The sequence below is a fragment of the Melospiza georgiana genome, chromosome 1, assembly GCF_028018845.1.
Source record: "Melospiza georgiana isolate bMelGeo1 chromosome 1, bMelGeo1.pri, whole genome shotgun sequence".
NCBI classification, from domain to species: domain Eukaryota; kingdom Metazoa; phylum Chordata; class Aves; order Passeriformes; family Passerellidae; genus Melospiza; species Melospiza georgiana.
Window position 1 is genome coordinate 103,801,160 of NC_080430.1, and position 26,250 is coordinate 103,827,409.

Consider the following 26,250-nt stretch of genomic DNA (forward strand, 5'->3'; position numbering starts at 1 on the left):
TCATTAAACATTCCTAAAAATGAAAAAGTAAAAGAAGAGCTGATTTTAAATTTTTTTTTTTTTACAGAAAGAAAGATGTACATTTGGTGTTGATGACCATTCTTTCACCAAATAAAGTTATGGTTAAATACAGCAAAAATCTGAGTAATTCCTACCAGAAATCTTGGAAAGTGATAAAAAAAGGAACATTATCAACAGAACAGGCATAATCTAGGAAAAAAAATAAAGAATCCAGAAGATGCTTTTATTCTTCTATTTCTGCTGGCCATCAACATGAACAGCTAACTTTGATTTTGGTGCGTTTTTCGTCATTTTGACAAGCTGTTATATTTCAAACCCCTGTGGTCATGAATTCTTGCAGAAGACCCTAGTGGAGGTAGATTCATAGAGTGCTATGCTTTTTCAATGGATAGCAATTGCAAAAGAAGAGAACTTTAAGAGACAAGCATAGCTTCCAAAAAGCTTTCACAGCTGAGGCAACTAGGAAGGAAATCAATTGACTGGTTGCCTTTAAAAGCTCCAGTGGAAAGCTCCTGTGGAGATCAACTGGAAATTAAAGCTAGTTATGGAAAAAAGAGAGATACCACTTGGGCATAAAGAGATTAGTTGGCACACGGAAAAAATTCTTTACACTATGCAACAATTATGCTGAATTTAGTCCATGAAGTAAATTTAAGAAGAAAACTTGAGTTAAGAGCCAAACAGCCTGCAGAAATTAGCAGCAGATTTTTTTTTGCCCTAGGAGCTAGAGATCAGAAAACGATTGACTAATCTGTTCCAGCCTTCAAAAGAGCAGGGAGAGCTCATGTAAAAAAATATGATTTATTCACCAGCTATTAATAAGAAGATTGGAAGCACTGAGTACTGAGAAATACAAGAATGAATGCCCTGATTTGTTTCACAGCTATGTGCACATAGCATCTCCTCTGACTTCAGAAAAGTGCTGGATTTTACCTCAGCCAGGAGGAGTCAGGATAAGGTATGGAGCCAAACTGAGCTCCCAGGGATCCAACACATGCTTGCCCAGCTCACAGAGAGCTGAAGGGTGACAGAACTCTCCATGCAGTATTCCACGTCTCTACCATGATTTCCTCTGCAGAGGGGAGGACAAAAATTCTCTCCACCAAGCAGAGAAGCCAGATTCAGTGGCAAAATGGGCTTGAGTTTAGATTTCCCCAGATTCCAGATTCTTCATTTACTCAGAGGAGGTCGCACAGGCACAGCCATGTTCCCACGGTCCTGACAAACAAGGCTCACGTCACACATCATGGTCATGCGTCTCTCCCGGCAGGTGGGTTTGGTATTTACCTGGATGATCCTTTCTGAAAACTTTTCTTGCTCCTCTCGGTGAAGTCTTGTCTCCTGCTCAAGCTGAGCCTGAAGCTCCTGTATCGATACATTCTGTACAGGTAAAACATGGGAATCCCTGAGCTGATCAGCAGGACAAAGGGAAAGGTTTAGCAGATAATGTGTCTCAGGGGTGTAAAATAAAAATGGAAAAGAAAAGAGCCATGGGACAGACATCTGCACAACTCAAGATTATCAATAGTTAAAACCAAAGCACAGTGTGCAAATAAATAACAATGTCCTAAATCTGTGTGGGAATTTCCTGTGTGGCTTCTTCTGGAAACTAAAGCTGGAATGCTGATGTTACATATTGGATATTCTCTTCAGGCCTCTGCTCTGGATTTGGACTTGATAGCTGAAACTCCTGTTTGCAGGATTATGTATTTGGTGGTGCATTTTTTCATCATAATCAAAGCTGTAAAATTGTAACACCTCTGCACAAGATTAATCTAATGCTTGCATGTTGAACCTAACTATTTATTCATTTGCAACAGTTTTGTTAGGGCAGTAAATGCGATAGCATTTATTAAACCAAGTATACATAAGATCCCTTTCTTCAGATACAAGACAGTTCTTTGCACAAGTCAAATTCACTCTGTGATTTCTACTCAAAATAATTACAACAAAAATGTCACAGTGATAAGCTGTGTGAGCTTGAGATCTGACCAAAATAATTAGGTATTCCTCCTTTCAGGTCCAATACTGTTTTAATCTTAATCTCTTCAATTTTATGTTCTCATTAAGTTTGGCATCCCTCAGCTTTACTCATGAAAGTTACTTAACTCAAAAATAAAGACCCAAGAAGGCAGAGTCAGATCTCATTATTTATACTACAGTAATTAATCTTGTGGCACTTATATTTCTGATCAGAACTTTCTGTGCCCTTCACTTTGTGTCTCTCACATTGGTGCCAAAGCTGATTTATCTGTACAAAAGTGATGCTCGGATGGATGCCATCCTCTTCACGTGTGTGACCACAGAAAGCACCACAGCACCAAACTCCCACTTCCCAGAGCAAAATTGTACTTCATGACAGGGTTGCTTCAGGCTTCAAAGTGCAATCCCAAGTTCACAGCTGGCCCATGTCCTGCGTGCTCCAGCCTCAGCAGCTGCAAGGACACAACAAAGGTCGTGGGACTGCTCTCCTGGGCTGCATTGCCATTTCCCCAGCCCCTGCATCCATCTCCTCGCCACTCCTCCCACCTCCCACAGCAAAGCCAGCAGCTGCTGCTGTTCAGGCCACACTGCCCTTGTCGGAAGATTTTGGTTATTCAAAATGTAGTTCTCCTTGGAACAGACACTCCTCACCCCTCTGCTAGGGAAAAGTGAGATAAGGCAAATGGAAGTATCCCAAACACTACCTGCAGGACCACACTCTGCTGGAAACCAAAGCAGACCTACACAGACTTTCTGGGCCCTATCAGTTCCTTCTTTACTTGAGTCATTTATTGACTTGTGCATGTCTGTTTTGTACCTGAGGAAAAGACACTTCCATCCCTCTGAAAGGTACACATAAAGTGACTAAGAGAACATTATCTGCCTTATCAATTTCATCTGTCTCTGTAATGTATCTGCAGACATTTTGTAGTGCATAAGGTCAAAATCTGGATTTGAAAAGAACTGCTTGTGATGGGATTTGTCCGTTTTGCACAATCATTTGTAAATTCTTTATTTAATTTTCTCATGCAATAAAGGAAAAATTACTTTCATCAGGAATTTCTGCATTATTTTATTCTGATCAGGCTTCCTTAGGAATATGCCAAACAAAAACCAATGTATCAGTACATTCATGTACAATTAAAAAAATAAATTCATTCCTTTTCTTTATGAATTCAAAATTATCAACCCATGCAATTTTTTTTACAAAGATGTAGCCCATGAAAAGCCAAATTTCAGGAAACTTCAGTGCTAGGATTATGTGGGAACTGTTGGAATTACTGAAAAGAAGTGAAATATATCATGAAGGCAGATGCAGTATTAAATGCATGCTAAGGCAAAATCCCATCATGACTGCTTTGTCTCTTTAAGGACAACATATTTTTGTAAGTCCTAAAGTAAATTTGAGTTGGAAAGCAGCCTGTGCATGAATGAAGAGCTGCACACCTTTTCCCTTCCAATGCAACCTGAGAACTCTTCACAGTCTATAATAATTTATAATGTAATTTCTACCAGAGGCATTGGGATAGCTTCACTGCTGAAATCATGGAAGGTAAGGCTGTTTAAGTGCCTAATAGATTGCTGCTAAAACAATCTATTAGGATCATGAAAGAATAATAATTATAAATGTAAAATGGAATATTTGTGTTTGCAGTTCAGGTACCTGATACTGTTCTGATGGATGTCTGGATGCTCATATGTGGAAATCAGTCCCCTACCATACAACCAGCAGGCTGTAGTCTGTGGCACAACTGTGGTTTTGTTTTGTTTTAAAGGAACATTACTACAAAATGGACACAGCAGTTGATAACCTGTTATATTCCATTCTTTGCTTCCTTTGCTCTCATGAAGGAGTGTGCTACACGAGGAACAGGAGACACCCTGCACACGACGGCCACTGCACAGTGTGCTGACACCACAGAACAGACACACACTCACTACAACAAGACATACAAACACAGTACCACGGGAACTACGAGCTAGTGCTACTCTACCACAGCACCACGGAAACAGCTGCACTTCATCCATAGCCCAACACCAACTCACAGCTTCCCGTGTATCCCAGTTATTGCACTACCAGACACACCGCCACTCCTGTCCCCTCAGACAGCACTGCCAAATCCTTCTGCTCAGTCCTTTTATCTCACCTGTTATCACTCCAGAACAAGCTAATCCATGCTGATGCCTTCACCTCAAGAGGATGCACAGAGAAAAGTCATCCTGGAGACTTCACCACTGCTTCCCCACTGCACAGACCCTTTTCCCCCCTCTCAGAGTGTTGACAGCTTTTTAGGTTACTTTGCAGCTCACACAATCCCACATATCTGCCATGACTTGCTTTTACAAGATTGCCATCCAAGACAAGGTATGGCTGGCTTTTATTTGTCTGCTTTCTCCATTTTACCATAGCTAATTGCAACCTCAATTCGCCTGCAAACTTAATCAATTTATATGCAACAACCGTGAACGTGAAATTTCATGGAATCTTTCTCTTAAGCTTTTTTTTTCCCCCCCAGAAATGATCAAACAAAATAAGGCCTGAGGAGGCAGGGTAGAATGATGCTCTCCAGCATTTGCGCGCAATTTGAAGCAAGTTAGAAGATGAATATTTTATGCTGCTCCTCTAAAGCTACATTATAATGCTTTGATATTTGGACCTTATGTTTGAACATACAGTTTAGAAATTGCTACTTTTTCACAGATTGAGAGCTGGCTATTGCATTTGTCAGAAAGGAATTTCCAGTGCCTTTTGTAATATTTTTTACATGCAATTCACATCTAACTGAGTTGACAGAGGCTGCTTCTGAAGATGCACTATTCTTCTCACCCCTTAAAAATAGACGACATATATTTCATTTGCTAGTGTAGAATAGGCAGCTGTGTGGTTGTTTGTCTGTGCTTACATGAAAAGCCTCTGAGTTTGGGAAAACACAGAACACTTCACTCCAAGTCTTTAAAAATCCATCTCATTGTATGGATAGTACACAAAGTCTCACCAAGTTCGGTTAGGACTCAAATATCCAGATTTACATCATAAAGGGTCTTTTAAGCCATTACACTGTCAACCTCTAAGAATCTTACATAGTAAGAAAGAATACAATACATCAAAGTAAATTATTCTTGCATCCCCTGATCTTGGTGGGAAGGAATAATCACAGCATCAGTTTATCTTTCTTCTTCCCACAGCTTTGCATGGGAGGAATAGTGAATATAAGATATGCAATTTTCTGTGTGGTTCTTGGTTCTGGTTGCTGGTTTGTTTTACCAGAAGAAAAAAAGTCACAATGTGTAAACCGTTCACTGTTTCCTTTCTGCAAAAACAAAACCTTTAACCAGAGAAATGCAAGTGCAAATTTTCAGCACATGGCTGGGAGCTGCTGCAAAAACCATCCAGCTGAAAAACACTCACATGGAGTTATGAAAATTGCACAGAAACAGCACCAGTTAAAAAATAGAACTGTCAAAATATAGATCAAGATTCTCCTCATACATCCAAAATGGATCCATACAGAAGTTTTAATTCAAAGCAGGTGGTAAATTGACTTACCTACGTTGCACATCACTGTATCTGGTTGGCCCACACTTAACCCAGTAATTAACTTAGACTTATACATTCCTTATTGGCATGAGAAATAAGGAGAATGGATAAACATATTAAAAGTGGCTTATATGCTACTCCTATTTTATTACTAGACCTTGTGGGAAACATGTTGTTTAAGACATGCTCTCACCTTCTCCAGCATATCTGCTTTTATTTTAAATCTCTGGTGACAATTCACTCCTTTTAAATGAATTCCCTTCAGTGGTTCTTTTTCCATAACCTATGAGTGTCAGAGATTTTATGGCATTTATCTACACAGAACTAAATGTGTAAGTCTTTAAAAGCCATGTATGAAAACAATCAGAATTTGAAATGCAAACTGCTTTTGCCTTTGATATACAATTGTTCAGGAAAAGGCAGGACTGAGATCCTCTGAAGGAAGAGAAATAAGAGATATAGCTCCAATTTAGAGCATCAGATATCAAATGTACCAAGCCATATCTGGTCATTTGAAAGAGTGAAATTTTTCTTCGTCTGAATGTCTTCTTGCTTCTGAATAAACAGGAAGCAATTGCTTGAGAAAACTGCCTTTCCTTTACAGATATTCCATTGGCAGAAATCACCAGGTGAAAAATTATTTACCATTTTTCCCATTGGTTTCCATTTGTTGCCATAAGATGTTTGCTCCATGTTACCTGTTTTAGTTTTCCTGTTTTAGTCAGGGCAATTCTTACTAGTTCACCTGCTTTTTCCTTGGATGGTAAAGAATGATTTCCCCATCCCACCACAACAGAGCTCTGCTGAAATCATGAATAATGGATTGAAAATCCACCCCAATGGGCTCCAGCCTCTCACAACAGCAGCTGAAAGGCTTGTTTCAGCAAGAAAACAAAGCCCTGCTCTTAAGGCAATTTCAAGATATAATTTCCCTTGGACTGGGACTCTAACCCACCTCTTTAACATGCAAATACATTCTAATAACCCTGTTGCACTAACAACTCAAGTGCAAAGCCCAAACAACGGCACATGTTTACAGTTAGGCCACAGGGTAGTTTCAAGCACAAGTCTGTCTGCATTTATTGTATTTAATAAAACAATTAAGCTCCCATGGTGCTCATTTTTAAAACTAGAAGGAATAGCTAAATGGAAGCTGTGTGGCATTGCTTGTAAAATTTTAATTTAAAATTCAGCTTGGAAAAAATAAATTTAGACAAATGAGCTTGCTTGAATAAAAAGAAAACATTTTCCTCAGTGAAATGAAAGGCCAGTGCATATATTTTCACTTCTTAAGTCGAAGCAGATAAAGACTCATGTATAGCCATACCCACTGTGGGCATTTGAGTCTCCGTTTGAAAATTCTGTGGTAATACAAAGACACCTTTGATATTTGAACAGTATTCTTTCCTGCTCATTCATCTGGAACAAAAAAATACAGTTTTTGATAGTGCAGTGTATGAAATTTTAAAAAACCAATTTAAAATGAATTAAAATATTTAAAGTGAATAATAAAATTAAATTGAATAATGAAATAATAAAATGATACCTTCCAAAATTATTTTGAGAAATCTTCTTCTTCACTTGACAACTAGAGATTTTAAGATTTCAAGATTTCAGTGGGTTGCCTTCCCACTGAAAAGTTTGAGCATAAAGCAGTGTAATATTCTTTTTGCTTAAGTGATCATGGCATGCTCTAAACTGGTTATTCTCTACCTTTGATTATAATTACTGGTTTGCTCCTTGCCAGGCTATGGTGTGAAAAATTTCCCTTCTCTGTTCAAGTACAGTTTTCTGTACATATTTTATACCTCATCCCAACCTGGGAGAGGGAAAAAAAAAGGTATTCTGCCAAAATTAGCCAAATCCCTAATCCTAGCAGAGGGCATACATATACAGGCCTTAATATAATAACAACACTGATCTAAGATAAGGGGCAACCAATAAATATGACAGCATTTAAACAGAAATATTATAATATTGAAATATTGCTGAAGTAATTTTCTAACCCTATCTACCATAACTGTCGAGCAATATCAATTTCTGATTGCAAAGGGATCCATGCTGAACAACAAGATTTCTCTACCTCATTGGCCCCTTTCACAGCTGAAGAAGAATTACTTTACCCTTCAGTGAGAGGCTTATGGTGTTCTATATTTATCAGATATCCTTCCCGTGGTCTACTATCACTGTTGCAGGTGAAAATTGGAAGCGACGCTGCTGAACAAATTTACTGTTCTAATCCTGCCAAAGATCTGTGCTGTCAGGATATTTTAAACCAAACCAAACAAAACCAGCAAAGAATTACCTGTGTTAAGATGAAGGGCCACTTTCCCTTTCATATTCACATCATCATGCTGCTTGGCTACCAGCTGCCCTGAAGTTTTTGTCTTCCTACCCCTGCCTTCTATGCCTTGAAATTGCTCACTCACTAACTCAGCTGTCCTAGCCAGCAGTTCCCTTTCTCCAGACTGAGTTAGGGTTTCAGATCTATTGACTCTTCTCCATGTGATTTTAGAATTAAAAGCATTTTAAAACTCATCCCTCACTAGAAGCTACTCTAACCATCACAGTTTCAAGAACTGGCTTCCCAGTGGCCAGCAGAAAAGTTTCTCCCTGCTCCAAGCCCACCTTTATGGAGACAGATTCAGAGTTGTTTTCTTCATGACCAGTGGCATTGTCCAGACAATCTGTGTTCATGAGAAAGCAGCTAAGGAGATGTTTACTGAGGCAGATATGGCCTCTGCATGAATGAAAATTAAAATAAAAACTGATTGATGTTTTTGACAAATGGAAAAGTACTCAACAACCCAAAAAATGGAGACCTATGCTTTAAATAAGCTTTTTTTGGAAGCTGCATAGTGTTGTATTCCTGCATGGTGTTGAGAATCACCATGCACAGCAGCATCTACTGACAGGCAAAATGCAAAGCATTCTCTATTTGTAGACTTTCCAGATTTAAAATATCCAACAAGGTAAAACCTAGAAGCATGATCAAATATCAGGGATTGCAACCTCTTCTGGAGACCTTTCATTTCTCTACTCACTTGTAAAGGGTCCCTGAGCTCTACTTTCTCCCTTGGCAAAGCTACTTGGAGCAGGGCGATGGCTTGAAAGCTGGGACAAATTTGCTTCTCTGAAACTGCGCAGGGCAAATGAGATAAATTACAAATTTCACAACAGGGGTGCCGTGTTTGGTCTAATTTACTCCCCCAACCCCTGGCTTCTGTTACTCATCTCCTGGCTAAGGCAGCAGGAGGCAGTGAGTAATTTGGGCTGCTTTGCTGACCTCTAGACTGAAACAGCCCTTGTCTCCTGGCCTGTAGAGTTTAATGTCTCCATCAGCTCTGCGGTGTGGGTCGGTGGTGGCTCGCTGGTGGCGAATCTCTTGCTCCTCTCCACGATCTTGTTTGAGCTGCCACTCCATCTGATCCCTCAGTTTGGACTGTTAGATGCATGGGCGGTTTATAACAAAAAAACAAAAGGACAGGAGGGAATAAAGAAAACAAAAATGGGTAAGGTAGACGACTGAAAAACTACAAGACAAAGAAAAGCGTGAACAGAAAAAACAACTTAAATACAGTGGCATAAGAAAGTGAAGAGAACAAAACCAAAATGAGGATGAGCAAAATGATGGGCTGAAACATCTGAAAAGCAAAAAAGAGAAAGAGAGGAAAAAAGAATGCAAACACTGGTTATGAGGCGCATGCAATGAGGATGCATGAGTCAAACCAACAGCAAGCATACAAGTCATGAAGGATATGGGACACAAGGCTCTTCCTTCCTTACTTGTGCGGTGCAGAAAAGCCATATCCAGTGTGGCAGTTGTGGCAGTTTAGACATGCGCCCATGGGCAACGCTTTAGGCAAGGCAGTCCTTCGCTGGCTACAGAGCTTCTCACTCGCTGCTCGCTTAGGGGAGTGAGCTGTAAGCAGGCTTTTCAAAACACATCACTTAGAAAACTGCATTTGGTTGGGTTCTTTTGGCAAGGCTTTTGAGAACATGCCTGACCCTTTTACAAGAGAGCATAATAAAGACCTCCTCACATTTCTTAGCAAGGCTTCTAATTTACATTTACCAGATTTTTTTTTTTAATTAATCTCCTTTTTTTCATGGGGAAACACTGATGTTACAGACAAAAACAAGACAGATCTCTTTAACACCAATGGATTAGCCTTTTTGCCACGAGGAACCGCCTCTGAATCAAAGGAGTTGTGCAAATAAATAAAAGAAAAAAAAACCATAAAGTGTTTGTTTAACATTACACTGCGGGTCTGAAATCATAACAAAGCAGCTGTGAGGAAAATTAGCTCTAGGGTAGCAATTGCCAGAGAGAAAGAGAAACGATAAAGAGAATGAAGGCAAGTAAGAGGCTGACCTACCTGGAAGTCAGTGATTAGTTCCTTCCCCAGGTTACCAATGGGAGAGTCTCGGGACATGGAGGTCATTGTGGATAGGAAACTGGAAGACTCTGTGAGGTGGGGAAGAGGGGAGAGGTCCTCCATCTGCTCCTTAAGGCCCTCTCCAATGTGATCAACCTTTTCCAGGAAGGTCTGAAGCTCCTTCCGGAAAGCTTTCATCCTGGAGTTGACAGTGTCCAGAAGCTCTGGTTCATGCTTATCTTCTCCCCTTTCCTCACCACTTCTGAAATCCTGTTCTGTGGATGGGCTGCTGGTTACGTGCACCTTTGCATCATAAATCAAGCTGTCCGTATCGGTGATAAGGCGCTCCACAGTCCTCTCAAGTCGCTCGGCCTCACGTTTGATGTTAATTAATGACTCGGTGTCCTCTTTCACTCTCATGAGCTCGGTGGAGCACAGGTCACTGACTTCTGATGGCTTCCCACTCCCGAAACCCGACGTCTTCTCATACACTTCTTCGGAGTCACTCTCGCCCCCAATGGGCCCCTCTCTCTTTGGCTGTGGCGGACGACCATCTTCGCTGTCACTCTCTTTTTTCCCAGCATCGCTGTCGGCGTCGCTGTCCCTGGGGCTGGAAGTGCGCAGGCCCAGGTGAGAGGCCAGATCGTAACGCTGGACGTTGGACATCAGGACCCTGTTCTCATACTGGAGCTTCATCACTTTCCCGCTCAGCTCATTGATTTGTGACCTGGCCGACTTCAGCTCCTCTTGCAAGGTCCCACCACCCTTGGATGCTGCATCATCCAACCAGCCTGGCTCTTGGCCCGGCTCAAACTTGAATTTGTTCAGCTCATTCGTTAGCTGCTTGTTGTGATCCTCAATTTCAGAGATTGACCTCCTCAGCAGCTCTGCTTCCTCTTCCACAAACTGCAGGTGCCTGCGTAGCTCTGTGGCTGACTCCACAGAGTCTCCGTAGGGCGAGGTAGGAATGCTTGAAATGTGGTCCCTGCTGAGACACTCTTTTTCGTATTGGCACCTCATATCCTCCATCTCAGCTTTAATCCCCCTGTTCTCCACCTCCAGTTCCACTATTTTTCTGCCCAGTATGTTGGCTTCCTCCTCCACCAGCTTCAAACGAAGCTTCAGCTCAGCCTCCCTGGTGCTGGGTGGGCCCCCTGCTTCCCCAGTAGGCAGCGGACTGTCCACATCTCCATAGATGGACTTGTACTTCTGGAGCTCCTGCTCCAGTTCGTCCTTCTCCCTGCCCAGTTTGGCCATCTTCTTACGCATCAGCGCTGCCTCCTCTTTGGCAAACTGGAGCTGGCACTTCAAATCAGCACTGTCCTCCTGCCAAGAATAAGCACCCCCCCAAAACCAAGATTATATTACAATAGAAGAACAACCAGCAGCTTATTTTCCAAAATCTCCACTTCTCCACCCTCTGAGCTGTATCTGTTAGGTATGCAAACAATTCACAGACACAGCTGCACAAACCACACAGTTGACACATTTCATGGCTTGGTCTTGGTTAAATTGGCGAAGCAGCTTGACCAGAGTTAAAGAGGGGAAAAAAAAGTGTGCCTGTGCAAGTGTTCAGTGATGCAAGAGTGCCAACACAATGTTTTTTCTCAAATGCTGAGTAAATTTTGTGGAAAATAATGACTCAAACAAAAAGGTTCCATGATTTCCTGGCACTTTTTGTTCCATTCACTTTTTGTTCCATTTACCTTTAATGACACGCTTGTTCCCCTTAAGCACCATGAAACAAAGACTACTCAGACGAATTTGCTCCTCATAATCTCAAATTTTGTGCTCCTTCAGCTAGAAAGCACAACAAAGGTGTGCTAAACTGTATGGTTGCCTTGAAAAGTGAAGACTTTAGTTACTGTGATCTCATAATGCTGTGAAATAGACGAAGTTCCTAACTTGCTTTCCAAATAGGAAGCACACTGTTGTGTCTACTGCTGTTATTATTAGGACAGAGCAGATTGTGATCTCTGTTTCTGGGATGAACAACTGTTCACAAGGGAGATGGGTGAAAACATGTGAAAAAGGGAAGAAAAAATCATTAAATCGTGTTTACACCCAAATCCATCCCATGTGAAAACCTGCATTTTTCAGGAAGTACCAGGGTATTGAACGGCTGTTTGGGGTTTTTTGTGCATGTCAGGTACTGCATCTCATCTCAAATGAAAACTCCAGTGTGTATTGTGCTGAAATAAGAGACAAGGTTAAGTAAATTCTAAGCCAATGAACAATTTCTTTGCATGAATCACTCTTATGAATTGTCATGGAGATACAGGCACTTGGCCTCAAAAGAGACACATTTATCAGCATTAGCAGTATAATGGAAGGCAGGCTTTGAAAGATGATCTCCTGAGACAGCAGATTTTATCGTTGTTGGTAGGCCATGTGGACATATGTGCAATTATATATGGAAACTTCATTTCAGTCTCCGCAGCACTGTTATCTTTCGCAAGCACCATTTTGTTTTAATTCCTAATAATGGAAACCAAATTCAGAGGAAAACACAACTGACTTTAATTGTTCACCCAAATCAGGCTATGAAAAAAAAAATTACAAAACTAATTACAGCTCAGTAATCTGAGGAAATTATTTAATTTCTATAGCACGGATCCTAGCACACTAGTCTTCTATGTTACCTAGATTAATTTTGCCACATTCTATATACACAAATATAATTATGACTTAATTTCAGCTAATAACTAAGCAGACACAAAAGTGTTTGGTTGTATACTTCTGAACCCAGTTAGCTTTCTGATTGATGCTGCCTGCTGCAGGTTGCCACTTTAAAATGCTAAAGAGAAAAAAATGTTAAATTACATGTTAAAAACATGATAGAGGTAAAAATTAGTCAAACTTTCTGTTAATACGTGTTTTTATTTGACAACCAAGAGGCAAACACAACTGCAATCAGCTCATGGGTTGATTAAAATTTTGGTCATCATGTCTCTGGCATCAGAAATACAAATTTTAAATTAATTCAAGCAAGGTACTTATGATTGATTAGAAGCAGAACCTTTAGAAGATAGACTTTCTATCCTCTCTATTGTCACCTTGCATACACATTTCTCTTTTTCATACATATATTTATAAATTGCTTTTCTCTTTAAAACTCAAAAGTGCAAATTAAGAATCAAATTAAAACCTGGGAAAATCCTATGCAGCCTCTAGGCAGTCACTCTGAATTTTGGTTGCTCTGGCTGGATAAGATTGTATGATGAAATCATCAACTTTGTCCAGGGCTGTGCAACACATTACCTCTGTTTTTCCTATCACGATGAATCAGTTCATCCCCAGAGCTCAAGGTTTTGCTTTTAGAGAAATACAAAGATCACAAGGAAAGGTACAGCCAGACTAGTGCTGCACATCAGAACTCACAGGTGGGGTGATTGCTCCTGGTTATTTATTTATTTCTCTGTTAATAGCTGGTCTGACATGTTCTTTATTCTGTCTTTGTAATCCTGCATCCTTTACTCACTCCTTGTCTGCCTTTGGCTGCAGGAGCCCAGCTGTCTGTGGCAGTAGCTGGTGCCTTGCACCTCCCTGGCTGGAGCGATGCCTGGCTGAAGGGGCATTGCCTGCCCCGTTCCTCTGCTCTGCCTGGAGCACCAGGGCCCTGCTGCCACCCTGGGCTCAGGGGGACCTCCAGCCAGACACCCACTGCCCTCCAGACAGTACAAATAACAGCACTTGGGACAACACACTCAGAGCTTTGAAGCTTTTGAAGAAAAGGGAAAGGCTGCGATGGGTTCAGGGTCAGGGCCCCAATGTTTTTGCTCAGCATCACTGCACGACTCAGTGCATCTGTGGAGTTAGTGTGTTATTATTGCAGGACAAAACCACTTTTAACTCCTTCAATGGCATCACTTTATTGCCAGGTTTTGTCTTAGCTATTTAATTTTTTTTAAAGGATCAAATTTTCAAGTTTTGTTTTTTCGCAAGAGCTGAAACAAGCAAGATTTTTTCATTAAACAAACACAAGCCTCATACAAAACAACAGAGCTGATGGATGGTAATCTTGCCTGCTAAATATGGATCCCATCTGGAAAGGTGAGAAAGCTCTAGATCTTCCTCACTTCCCTGCCAGGGAACATCCCATTCCCCTGACAGCATTTTTTCCAAAGGAAAAGAATGGTCAGGAGAGATTTATCAGCCAGATCTAAGCATGCCAGAAGGGTAGGACTCCAACCTTCATGCATCTGTCCCTCTGAAACTTTGTGTACAGAAATATCACTGATTTCTTGATCAGTTGAAACCAAGTAGAAACAGTGAGAGAGTGAGACACCCACACAGGCAAAGCAGAATTTTGACATATAAGGCAAACTAAAGAAAGGCCAAGTCACTGAAACTAAGAATAGCTCATTATTAGTTAAATTGTAAATGAAAAGACAGGAGAGTGGAAAAAAGAAAAAAGATAGAGAATAGCCTTTCCATGGCTTTGGAGGAACAAGAGGCTCAAATCCCAGGGGCTGAATATGGGCGATGGCCTCCTAACTGTATTAAACATCCAGTATGTGCATGCTTTCCTAAAATGTGTACAGAAGGCAAATCATAAAGAAAGAAAAGAAGGAGCAGCAGTGCAAAGATGTGACAGTCACGGTGCTCTGTCATGGACGTTGAGAGATCATTAAGGATAAATGGGAGTTAATGATTACCGATGGTGATAATTTGCATGCAATTGCACTGCAGCTCTGCATGGCACTTCAGAAGGATGTTAATGGGTAAAAAAAGGAGAAGAAAAAAGCCCAGATCCTTCCCCACAGAGTCTGCTGTCTAATTTAGACAAATGTAGAATGTGGAGATAAAGAAATGAAATGCATAAGAAATAAATTAACTTAATTATGCAATGTAAATGCATCATGTGTGAGAGATGTGATGAGAATGAAGAGCTGATCAAAAATTCCCCAATACAATATTTCTTTTCTGGCAAGAAGACACAAAGCTAGATAGAGGCCAACACCATCTCCTCTACCACCACCACCAGCGCAAGGGAACTGCCAGGCAGAAGACTGGTAAGCAATTTTGGGGTTGCAGGTCTGATGACAAGGCAGTACAACCAGCACCCAAGCATCTGGCTGAGTGCCAGCACTCCTACCTTGCGCTGGAGAACCACTTTTCTTTGTGGTTTGCCTGGTGCCTGGTATTTTCCAAGAAGCTCCGTTTTGCAATTCTGCTGAATAAAAACTTTTTTTCTTCAATACTGCCAGAGGTGGGAGAGTGCTACTATAAATTCTGCTTTTACACAGCTTCAAGACAATCAACTCCATGGGTATTATTTACTCGTTGTGCTCTGTGGTGGGTGTGAAGTTCCAGCTAATTTTCATGACTTGCAGTAAGTAAAGCTTGCAGTAAGTAAAAACAACAGTCTTGCCACATGCTGTATGTATCTGTACACATGTGGATGCACAGAATCTAAGTTTGAGACCTTCTCAGTCACAAAATATATAATGGGTGTTCATTCTAGGTATTTAAGGTATCTGTCCCTGAAGAGCAGCATTTTGAACCTCCTGGGCTGTGTCTGTACCAACCCTTTTGGGCCATGCCCAGGACGTGGCAGCTGCTTGACCAGGTCAGGCATGTGCTGTGATGTGCCTTGATCTCAACCAGCAAATACCTCTGAATGGATGCCTGGGTTTGGAGACATTGGAGATATTGGTAATATCCTAGAGTTGGGAGAAAGCCAGGACATGTACATATAGGCTGGGCTATGTTAGCATATAAGGTTATTTTCGGTCTTTTTTACCCTAACGAGTTGGTGAAGAAAACTGAATGGCCACCTTGCAGAGTGCTGATGCAAAGGTTTTCATTTCCAGCCCCAAGCCCTTTGCTTGCAGGAGTTATGGTGTGTGTGTAGAGGGTAAAAGTTTTTCTCCCCATGTGGCTTCTGGGATCACTTCTCTTTGTTGAGAGAGGTGCTGAGCTCACACTTAGTTACTCAGTTCATTTTGTGAAGTTAATTTTGTTAATTTTGTGAAATCTTTTTAAGGCTTTCCAAAGCAAACTGTAGCTGCTCTGGATTTGGGCAGAGGAAGCCAACACGAGAATCCATTCTCTTTGCACAGTTCTGTATTTCCAGGAATGAGGAAAGGAAGGACAGTGCTGCTCACAAACCCCTATGGACAAAATTGTGCCTTCCTGTATCTTCATTTGTAATTTGCATGTGTGTGGGCATGTGCATATATTTCATCTCTGTATTTTACATACTTGCAGAAAAACAAACTCTGACCTGACTGACAACCTAAATAACTCTCCATAGCAAGAACCTCATTTTAAGGTATGATTAAGCCATGCTTGTGTCATCTTGGCCAGGACACCCAGTCTGCTGTGGCCTGGGAAAGCAGGCTGAAGTGCCCTGGCCACTGGCCAGTCCCCCAGTATGCCCACTCAGCTGCCTGCCCTACCCCCTCAAGTTCAACATCTTGTAGTGATTTATGATGGTTTCAATTACCAATCAATGGACTTTAGGACTAGACAGCCCCTAGGACTCGGCTGTGTATGCTGAGCCTGCCGAGGGGCAGCAGGGGAAGTGCATCCCTTCTCTAATGAAGGCACAATGTCTCTCCTGGCTCCTTTCCCAGCAAGGTGAAATACTATCCCCATCTCCCTGGCTATAAACAGTAACTGTGCTGGGAAAGGCTTTAACTCCTACAGTCAGCACAAAAAGCAGAGGAAACCAGGCAGACTGCTTTCCTGAGAAGGACTGACCAACGAGATTTAAAATAAAACCCATGTCCAAAGAGAGACTGAGTGCGAAATTGCGCTCTCTGAGGTACCGCAGCTTTGGGGAGCACAAGTTCCTGCAACATCAGGGAGATCAAAGGAGATTTGAGAGCTCAAGAGGTGTCACTGCAGTGTGTGAACTGCATTCCTGCCAAGACCCTCATTAGCACAAAACCTTTGGCACAGTGTATAAATTTAGTTAGTCCCTAAGCTGTGATCCAATTATTTTGTGAGGCAAGGTGATTTGCTCCTCTTGTAGCAAACCTGCAGCCTCAATCAATGGATACAAGCACAATGAGCCTGAGAAGCTGCACAGTTTAGAGACTGTACTTTTGTCCTAAATTGCTTCTACATTATCTCTGGGAGGTCTCAGTAGATTAAGGCCTAATTGCACTCAAGTTAATATACCTGATGGCCCTGTCAAAACCCATAAAAATAAATCTTGAGTTGTATCATGTGATTTTTGCTCAAAGTTGCATGTTCATGGAAACCATACCTGGGTAAATGTCTTCTTTTCTTTGTGGATTTCTCTGCTGCCTCTCCTCTTCAGGGAACTCTGCAACAGAAACAACACTGTGTTATGGATAAGCTAAATGCAAAGCCTGCAAGTTTGGCAGGTTTCACCACTATACAATTAATTAAGGAGAGAGAAAGAATATTCTCCTGAACAGCTGGGGATTTAATTTTTCATAATAATCCTTAAAAAGAACAAGATGATCAGGTCCTTATTGGTGATTCTTTTAATGTCCAAAATTTCCCACCAAAATAAGGAATAAAATTAGTTAAAACTTCTATGGACCACCACAATTTTTGGCTAAACTTTCTTTTTGCATGGGGCAATGATTCATGTTTGATTAATCCAGGGCAGAAGTCCAAGAATCTTACTCACAGTCGATGTGAAACACGTGGTGGAAACCTCAGAGGAAAGCAGCCCCCCAAAAAACAGGCAAGAACATGCATGTTTAAGCTATGTGGCATAACATTATTTATTAATCCATGCTAGCAAGCATACTGAGGAGCCCAGATAAAGACCAGATAATTCTCCAGATATTTTTGAATTTACTTCATAAACCAGATTTCATTGGTTTTGCAAATCTTTATATCCCTTTATAAGAAAATATTTTTAAGACATGGAAATGATGTCAGCATTACTGCTTCACTGAGAAATTTCTAATTTCCCAAATGGAAAAGCTCAGTGTTCGTGAGAAGTGAGAGGTAGAGCACCATCAGGATGTTACCAATGTTTATTTGTGTGTCAAGACTGGTTTCCAAACTAGTATGAGCTGGGCCTATTTAGAAAAGGCATACATTTGACACTTATCAGGTTGAGGGGATCAATAGTTATCAGAGAAAAAAAAGGCAGAAAGCTGGGAACTGCAGAGTTTGAATTCAAAGCAGGCCATGTTGCTTTGACTGTGCCCAGAGCCCAAAGGACGATACTCCCCAGATCCCCTCGATATTCTGGGGTTTTTTATTTATTACTTCTGTTTATATTTGCTCTGTGGAGGACAATTTCCAGCTGAGGTAAAGCCTAAGCTGTCATGGGTTGCCCACAGTTGGCAAGATGGGTTGCCCTGCTCCTCTGGTCCATGTGATGGAGCAGTGTCCCGGGACCAGAGCCCGTTCCCATCCCAGGTGAGTTAATCCCAGTCTCTGTAACCCACACTGAGCCAGCACTGCAAACCAGGAGCAAAGAGGAAGGGACAGGAGGGAGAGGCATCCTGTTAGTTAGCTAAGTCCAGCCCCGTGCCCAGCCACAAGCTGGCAGAAAACAGGATGTGAGCTCGGGGACCAGCACACACACCACACACAAATCTGAACCAAAAGCTTTCCCTGGCTTTGTGGTTTCTGCCTGCTCAGCTGTGCAGCTACTGCACGCTATAATTATTGCACACAAAGACAAATCTCTCCTTCTACTCTTTGTTTTACACAGATAAGTAGTTAAAACCCATTCATACACAGCACCATATGCCCAAGACATACTCAGTTTATTTTTGCTAATCTGCTCTCTACCTTAATCCAGTGATTTCCTATAACTAATGAAGCTGAGTAAGAGAAATGTCTTTTTCTGGATACTGAAACAATTCAATAAAAAAAGACTTTAACACTAAAATCATCATATGAAAACCTGTTACACAAGCTTAGGCAGGATAAACAGTTGCTGTTTTCTCTCCCTTTTTTTCTTTTCTTTTTTTAATGTGGTGTTATTCTAGAAGCTGATATGCAACTGAAAGCAATCACCAGTCAGCAGCATCACTCCCAGGCACACAAGAGGGGTCATTCTGGTTGAATAGAGATGGGGCATAGCCCTGGTCCCCATATGTGACTTCTTTTCCGTGTGACTTCAAGCAAGAACAATTTGGCTGAGAGGAGGTTGTCTGGATACTGCATTTAATTTGTAAGCCCTTAGAGTCAGGGATGAGGCTATCAATTTCTGTAGAGGCCTCAATGCCCAGTTGTAGCAAGTAGCTACTCATCATGCTAAAAATGAAAAGCCTTGTGCCAAATGCTAAAAACCTCTTGCTCTTACCTGTAGGTAAAAGGTTTCACTTGGACAAATCCAGCTTGAGAAGCTAAGGGATACAAACACACGGACTATGGTGTGCAAGATAAAGTGGTAAAGACTTTGCTGTGTAGTATGGGACAATACTTGGAAAACAAGGGGAAAGGAATTAAAATAATGGTAGATGACATTGATGACAGGCTGAGAAACAGGTAGGTAGCAATCCAGCTTTGGAAACTGTAAGCTCCACTCCTCACTGAAACAATTAATTTCACAGATCCAGACTAACAGGTTTGTAACATATTGCCTTAGATGAGGCCTCATTTCAAGCATTTTCACACTGTGCTGTTTGGATTTGCATAAGAACAACTCTGTAATCAGTGCTCAGGTGGGAGCTTTGTATTTCCATAAGGCAGAGACTCAACCTTAGGCTGAGTCTGTGCTCGGTGTAAGAAAAAGATGGGAACATTTACCTTTGGGGACTGCCAGCGGATTACAGGGAGAAACTTCCCTCACATGTATCAGTGGAGGACTTGAATACAAGCATGGCAACAAGGAACTGCCTGCCCATAACCCCCTAAGCCCTACATGAAAACAAGGCAGTATCTCCATTTCAAGGCAGTATCTCCATTTCAGCACTAGGGGACCAGGTTACACATGTGTATGAAACACCAACCAACAACAATACAGCTGCTGTTTTAGCTGGGCTAAGGGCAGAGGCTGCTGCTGCTAAAAGCAGGGGAATGTGCTACAAGCTTAAATTATTTAAAATTAAAAATGGTCCAATAAATGAGCATTTCTCTCTGATTTTTTGATGTACAGGAGATTGGCATCAGAAGCTGATATGAATTAGTGCTAGAAGGAACATTTCTATACTACTTTCTATACTCAAGAGACCAGCCAGGGTTGGCTGTCTACCAAGAAGTCTTTCAATGATGGTTAAACGAGATTTTATTAGTCCTTTGGTTAACAGAGTCTCTTAAGGAAGTGGTTACTTGTGCAGATATTTCCTACCTCTACAGTTTCACTGCAATTTATTGATGGACCTCTTGGCTACCAAAGAGAGCTCAAGTATGGAGACCCAGTGTTTTAAAAGTTAAACTTCCCAAAAGATTATTGGGTGTAGGGATTACAGTATTAACAGTGGAAAGAGACACAATGATTTTTACTTTCCCTAGGAGCCTAGCAGGGATGGGAAGAGGGAATTTGCATTTTCTGGTGAATTCCATTTTTGACAGGTCAAAGAAGAGTCCTGCAAACTGAGCAGTGAAAGTGAGCAGGGAAACCCACATGGGGGACAGCAAGCAGGAGTCAATGCACAGGAACTGGTGGTTGAGCAAAATATGGAAATAAAATGTGAGTTAAGAGCAATTGTACATGTAAGCACATGACAGACTCCCAGTTTTCTTACTGAAGCAAGTGCCGAGCAGGATGAGAATAGAGCTGCAAACAGGTGTTGGTAGAGAAGGATTTGGAAAATGAGAGAACCAAGAGTCCCTAAGAGCTGCCATCCTGTCACTTTATTCACTGCTGCTGAGAGGAGCAAGTAATTTGGGTGGCAGTCTGATATCTGCAGGCAAGCGTGGGCTTGCTATCATATGTGCATCAAACTGAACCTGCAAAATTCAGTAGCCAGTCACTGCAGTGACAATGTCTGCAACTCAAAAATAGAGAAGCTGGGTTGGAAAGTCCAGCCCTGAAGGCAGTTTCTATTACTGGGATGTGTGAGGAATTATACACCAGCATCACTGGCGCTTATGAGCTGTATAAATAATGTCCTGTGCCAGTGATGGTTTGCTACTGATTGCTTTGAAATGGATAATCACAATTTTCATTTGCATGCATTAGAAGATACTGCCTGTGAGGAACCTGAGAGTATTTTAAAAAATTATGCACAATTGACAGAATCCTCTTGCTCCAAATCCAGCAGTAGGTGAAGCAGACCACTTGCAGATTACCAGGAACTGCAAGGCCAACAGCTTCAGAGCTGCACATTGGCATTTCATAACAAGAACTAAATTCTGGCTAGCTGTTGGGGCCTCTCATGTTCAAGAATGAACAAACCATCCAAAGGGACATAATCTCTGCCCCACACAATGTGACTCATCAAGAGATCCTGCCAATGGACTGACTTTTTCATAGCACTTACTCTCCAAGAAACACCAGTGGTTTAAATGAAGGTAATTCTGCTTGGCATCTATGTGAATCAGAAGTAAACCAGATCCTCTTGTTAACAGATGGTCAGAGGGTGGATTTATCCCCAAGAGATGTAAACCAGTGTTCATTAACTGCACCGCTAATCAGGAACATTTCACTGCAAGCGTATTCCAGGCACTGTGCAGTACCACATATGAAGATTCTGTCAGGAGATGAAAAAGGAAGGGGATCTCCATGTTCCTTCTCCAGCAAACCTCCTCCACACAAATGAAGCTCTGCTGGCCACTGCAGGTTTTTTCCCTCTTAACTTTTTGCAGCTTTGGACTTGCCAGACCCTGACACTGAGGACATGCACGATTCTCCTTCATCTCACTGTTTTAGAGCTCTCCCTGTTTGTAGAGTCTTGCCGATAAAGGAAAAAAAACTTTGTGCAAAGTTCTGACACTCTTAAATCAGTGATGAATAAACTCTTCTAAGAAGAAAAAAGCATGTCCTGGACAATGACCAGAACCTGTTTCTTTAGAAGGGGCAGATTTCAGCTATCACACTGCGCTGTCCTTTATTGTTGCTAGCCCATTTGGGAAAAGGAAGCATTTCCCTTTTCTGTAAAAATATCATCTATTTAAGGTAGGACAGGGTGACTTTCCATTCTTTCTTTAGCCCTGAAGTGTCTCTAAGTCCCAAGTATTTGAGTGAAGATCTGCTTTGCTGCCATCCCATTCTTCTGTATTTCAACAGCTGCGCAGTGAAAGTACAGCTTTTTCATTGCGAACTCTTGTACATATCTACAGGATGGTTAATGGAACTGGAAAGTACAATGAAATTCTAATTGCTTTTCAATTGCTGTAGGCCCTTGAAAAAGATATCTCACCAGCCCCTGATAAAGCTGGGCTTGACGCAAGTGATCTGTATCTCCATTCATTCCCGTGTGCGTTTCCTTTGCTAGGAACCTCTAAATACCACGATACTCATCATTCACATGACCTAGCAAAGCAAGCCATGTCTGAAATATCATAAGCATTACAATTCCGGATAAAAGACATCCCTTGAGTAAAAGAGCAGCAAAGCACACTAGCTTTCAGCACCAGCTTAAATTTCCCTAACGCTGCATTACTCTATTGTGCTCAGCTTATGAATAGGAGCCTCTTTCTTTTGCCTCTCACTGTGAACACACCACACTGTCTGTCTCATGTGGCTTCCTGGTGCCCTTCACATGCAGTCTGTGATATTAGCTGCCTTGGTGTTTACAAATAATGCGGTGTGACAGGTCTGGGAGCATGCTGGGGAGGGAAGCAGCAGGGTTGCACCTGCTGTCTGAAGCCCTAGAAGGTTAGACAGCAGCTCTTGGGAGGATGGGAGACAGCTGGGCTGGCTATGTGTTCAGCTCACAACACTGAGCCATTTCACTTAATATTTGGTCAGGGCAGGCTGATGTGGGGACCAGAAACCAATATATTCATTCTTATTAATAAAATAATTACTAAATAATTATGGAAATAATTGGTAAAAGATATAGTAAAGATAATTGATATCAATAGAATAAAATAAATCCTGCAACAGACAGCTGAGATCCTAACCACGTGTAGTGATCCTAACGCGATAGTGATCCTAATGTGTATCACTATCTTACACAGTTCTTCTGCCCAAACATTTCCCAGTAACTTGTTAAATTAATTAAAATATATTTTAAAAGTCCCTGTCTGTCCCATTTTGTTAAGATGTAATTTTGTATACATTTTATTACAATTTTATTACTTTTGTCACAATACATAAAGAAAATTATAACACACTGAGATCAGACTTCTCTTTCTTAGGGAAGGGTCTTATTTCAGGTGAAGGAAACAAGAAAGAAGCCAGGCAGATGACTGCAGCTAGTGCTGCTATTTCCCCTCCTGCTACACTAGTAGAGGGACACTGATGTGCCAGGAGTAAACATTCCTCTGAATGGGATGAACCTCATCACCCTTCCACTTGTGCAGCTGTTAAATGTGAGTTCTGCACAGCACACTGTGCCCATTCCTTCACCCTGCACCACAGGCACGTGTGCTAACCCTCTGCCTGGGCATCTCCTGAGCCTGAGGAGGGAACCACGGCCACCACATCCCTCACAATCCTGCCAGGCAGGAGCAGCACCCACGCCAACCACAGCAGCAGGCTGCTGCCAGCCCTCTGCCGCTCCACCTTCCACCACACTGCCTGTAATGCCCATGGTAACCTTTGCTAGAACCACCCACTCTCTCCTCCCCACTGGCACAGGAGGCAGAAGCAGCACCCCAAATTCCTCTGCATTAGCTGAGCTGCAGGGACTGAGCACCAGCCTGCAAAAGGGAGCCATGTCAAGCTGCACCCCTTTGGGAAAGAACTTGTGGAAGAGTCATGCTTAATCCGAGTGGCATGTGCTGCACTGACACTGCCTGAGCCCTCCAATTACCTTGTTAGTGTAATCCCTGAGCAGACAGCCCGTGAAAAATGTGCTGGGCACTGTGTACACACAGAAACAGACCTGTCCTGGAACAACTTGGCGACAGGAATGGTGCTCACAGTCAGCCACGAAACCCCACAGAAAGACACACGCCTGGTGCTCATAGCCCAGGCACACCTCAGCATGCCCAGAGGCAAACAGCATCTCTCACTGTGAGGGCAGGCACCCTGCCAGCCCCTTGGCCAGCAGTGGCAGTTTGGGCTCCCTTCTCCACCTCTCTGGACCAAACAGGCATTGTAAAACTCGCTGAGAAGATGAACCAACTTTAACAACCATTTTAAAGAATTCTTCTTCTCTCTTGTGATGATTCTTACTGCAGTAGCCTGAGCAAAATAGACAACTGTTGGAAAAAGCCTCTCCTGGCATACCTGCCCTGCCATCCACCATCCACCTGGCACTGCTTGGCATCACCTGCTCACCCAGTGCTAAATGTAAACTGCCCCAAAAACAGAGGTTGATTGTCCTTCCCTCCTGTTCTCCATGAAAAAAATGCTTCCCCAGAATGCTTTACTGAATGGCACTGCAGGCCAAGTAGTGCTCAGAGATGGGATTGGGAGTTTGCATTCCCAAAGTAAGACAGTATGACAGCATCTGTTGCTGGTCACTGCACACCCTGTAGCACAGCTGACCCATTACAAGTATAAATGTTGTTTGTTTGTGTGTTTGTTTCCAGAAGAAGGGTAAGTAGGCAGTATATACCCAGGGAATAGACACCTGCTGTCCAGTTGCAGAGGTAGACTCTGCTAATTCTCTGCACCAACACCTTTTAGTAAGTAATACTATGTAAGCTGGCAGTCCCATTATCAGGACAGACTTCCTGAGGACTGGAGGAACAAACTGGAGAGTTTGACAGTGAGGGGACAAAGCAGAGTTAGACCTGATTTGGACAGCGCTGATAAATGGGAGGAGAGGAGCTGAGTAAAGCTCCAAACCTGTACTAGGTCAGGAGGTTCCTGCAACCATTTACAAAACTGGGAGGGGGAGAAAACACACAGCTCTGCAATCTCTGTAGTGTTCAAGGCATGGGCCTAAAGAGCAAATTTCACATAACCTAGAAAAAAGAAGATTTTTGGAAATCTTTTTGCAGAGAAAGATATTCACACCTGCACGACATCTGTGCTGTCCACACTAATAGATCAACAGCCACAGGATTGTTCTTTACATTGGGGATGGAAAGGAAAATTTTCCTTGAGCAGACACCTGTGAGTACAAGCATCTTCAATCTCCCCTGGATTAGAGCAATTTGCTGTTTCTATGAAGTATTAAATGAAATTCTAAAGAAGCAGAGAGATTAAAGGCCAACTTCAGTGATCCCCAACAAATATATCCCAGACAGTCTTTGTAATCCTCGGCTGCCCTTCTATTATTTCACAATTTTAAGGACATTGCACTCTGAAAAAGGGGCTTATAAAAACAGAACAAAAAGACAGCAAATTCACATTTGGATAGCTGCTGAGATTTTTGAACTTTGGATAGCTGCTACCCGTGGTGCACTTTCCTATAGATCATTCAATGCATACACCAATTTACTGCCAGGTAATGGGTCACCCCCAAGACATTCATATTCAGCAAGCCATAGGAGCCACAGTTCAAGCCCAAATAAAGATAGTTATGCTACAATGAACAAGGCCATCAATTACAGGAATGAAATTCAAGCCAGAGTGTAGCACTTGTAACTAAGAAACAGTGAAAGCAGGGCAGGCACAAGAGACAAGAAGGGGACAGAGCTCCTCCAAGCATGTCAATGCAATGTCCACCCACTCTCCCAGCATTTTCTGTGAAGGAAGAGTTGCCCTCATGGGGGAAAAGTGCTAGGCTACCTATGTGCCAGACTGCAGCTGGAAATGGACAGGAGGGAAAGAAATTGTTAGGAGAGCATGTAATTGCAAAATCTGCAGTTCCTTAGTGAAACCAGTCCACAAAGATGTGTCAGCAGCAACCCTGTAAATATCAAATGAAAAACTCTACATGATTGATATAACTTCACAACAATGTGCATAGAAAGGAGTATGACTAGCCCAAGTGGGAACACAGTGCTTCAAACACCAAAATTAAAAATGCACAGAAAAATTATTAATATTCCATAAATGCTAACAGCTAAACTGTTGTGAAGCATGATTCTGAGGAGACCTCAACCTGTACAGGTATTTGAGTTACCCTTAACTATTTTGCCAGCTCCTGGGGCTGGATTGTGATTGCCTGGGAATCTCTTTGATTGCCTCTGGGGAGCTGGGGTGACTCTGCAAGTGTGCAGGGGCTGCTCTCTCTCATGCTACTGCTGCTTTGAAGCCTAAAATGAGCTGCCTCAAGCTCCTTGCTGAGATTCAGGGTCTCTGCCTCGCATACAGAAGGCTGCTCTGACTCTGTGGACAAAAGCACAAAATTAAAGAGAAATTGTGCATTACTGGGTGTTATGTGGGAAGCCAGACCCAGGAGAGGGTCTCAAAGGTCTCAGACCTCTGAG

The 26,250-nt window shown here is 42.1% G+C and overlaps 1 protein-coding gene across 7 annotated transcripts in view; it reads right to left on the reverse strand.

Moving 5' to 3' along the window:
* Window positions 1-26,250, reverse strand: part of MTCL1 (microtubule crosslinking factor 1) — a 102,177-nt gene that overhangs the window by 31,632 nt on the left and 44,295 nt on the right. For 2 of the 7 annotated variants that reach the window (XM_058038916.1, XM_058038923.1), the window contains exons 4-7: window positions 17,141-17,200; window positions 9,922-11,247; window positions 8,829-8,984; window positions 1,309-1,401 (exon numbers count right to left, since the gene is read on the reverse strand). In XM_058038916.1, the coding sequence (XP_057894899.1) occupies window positions 1,309-1,401; window positions 8,829-8,984; window positions 9,922-11,247; window positions 17,141-17,200 (1,635 nt within the window). Of the gene's footprint in view, window positions 1-1,308; window positions 1,432-8,828; window positions 8,985-9,921; window positions 11,248-17,140; window positions 17,201-26,250 lie in introns of all 7 variants that reach the window. The other 5 variants (XM_058038907.1, XM_058038931.1, XM_058038890.1 and 2 more) reach the window with 4 other exon arrangements.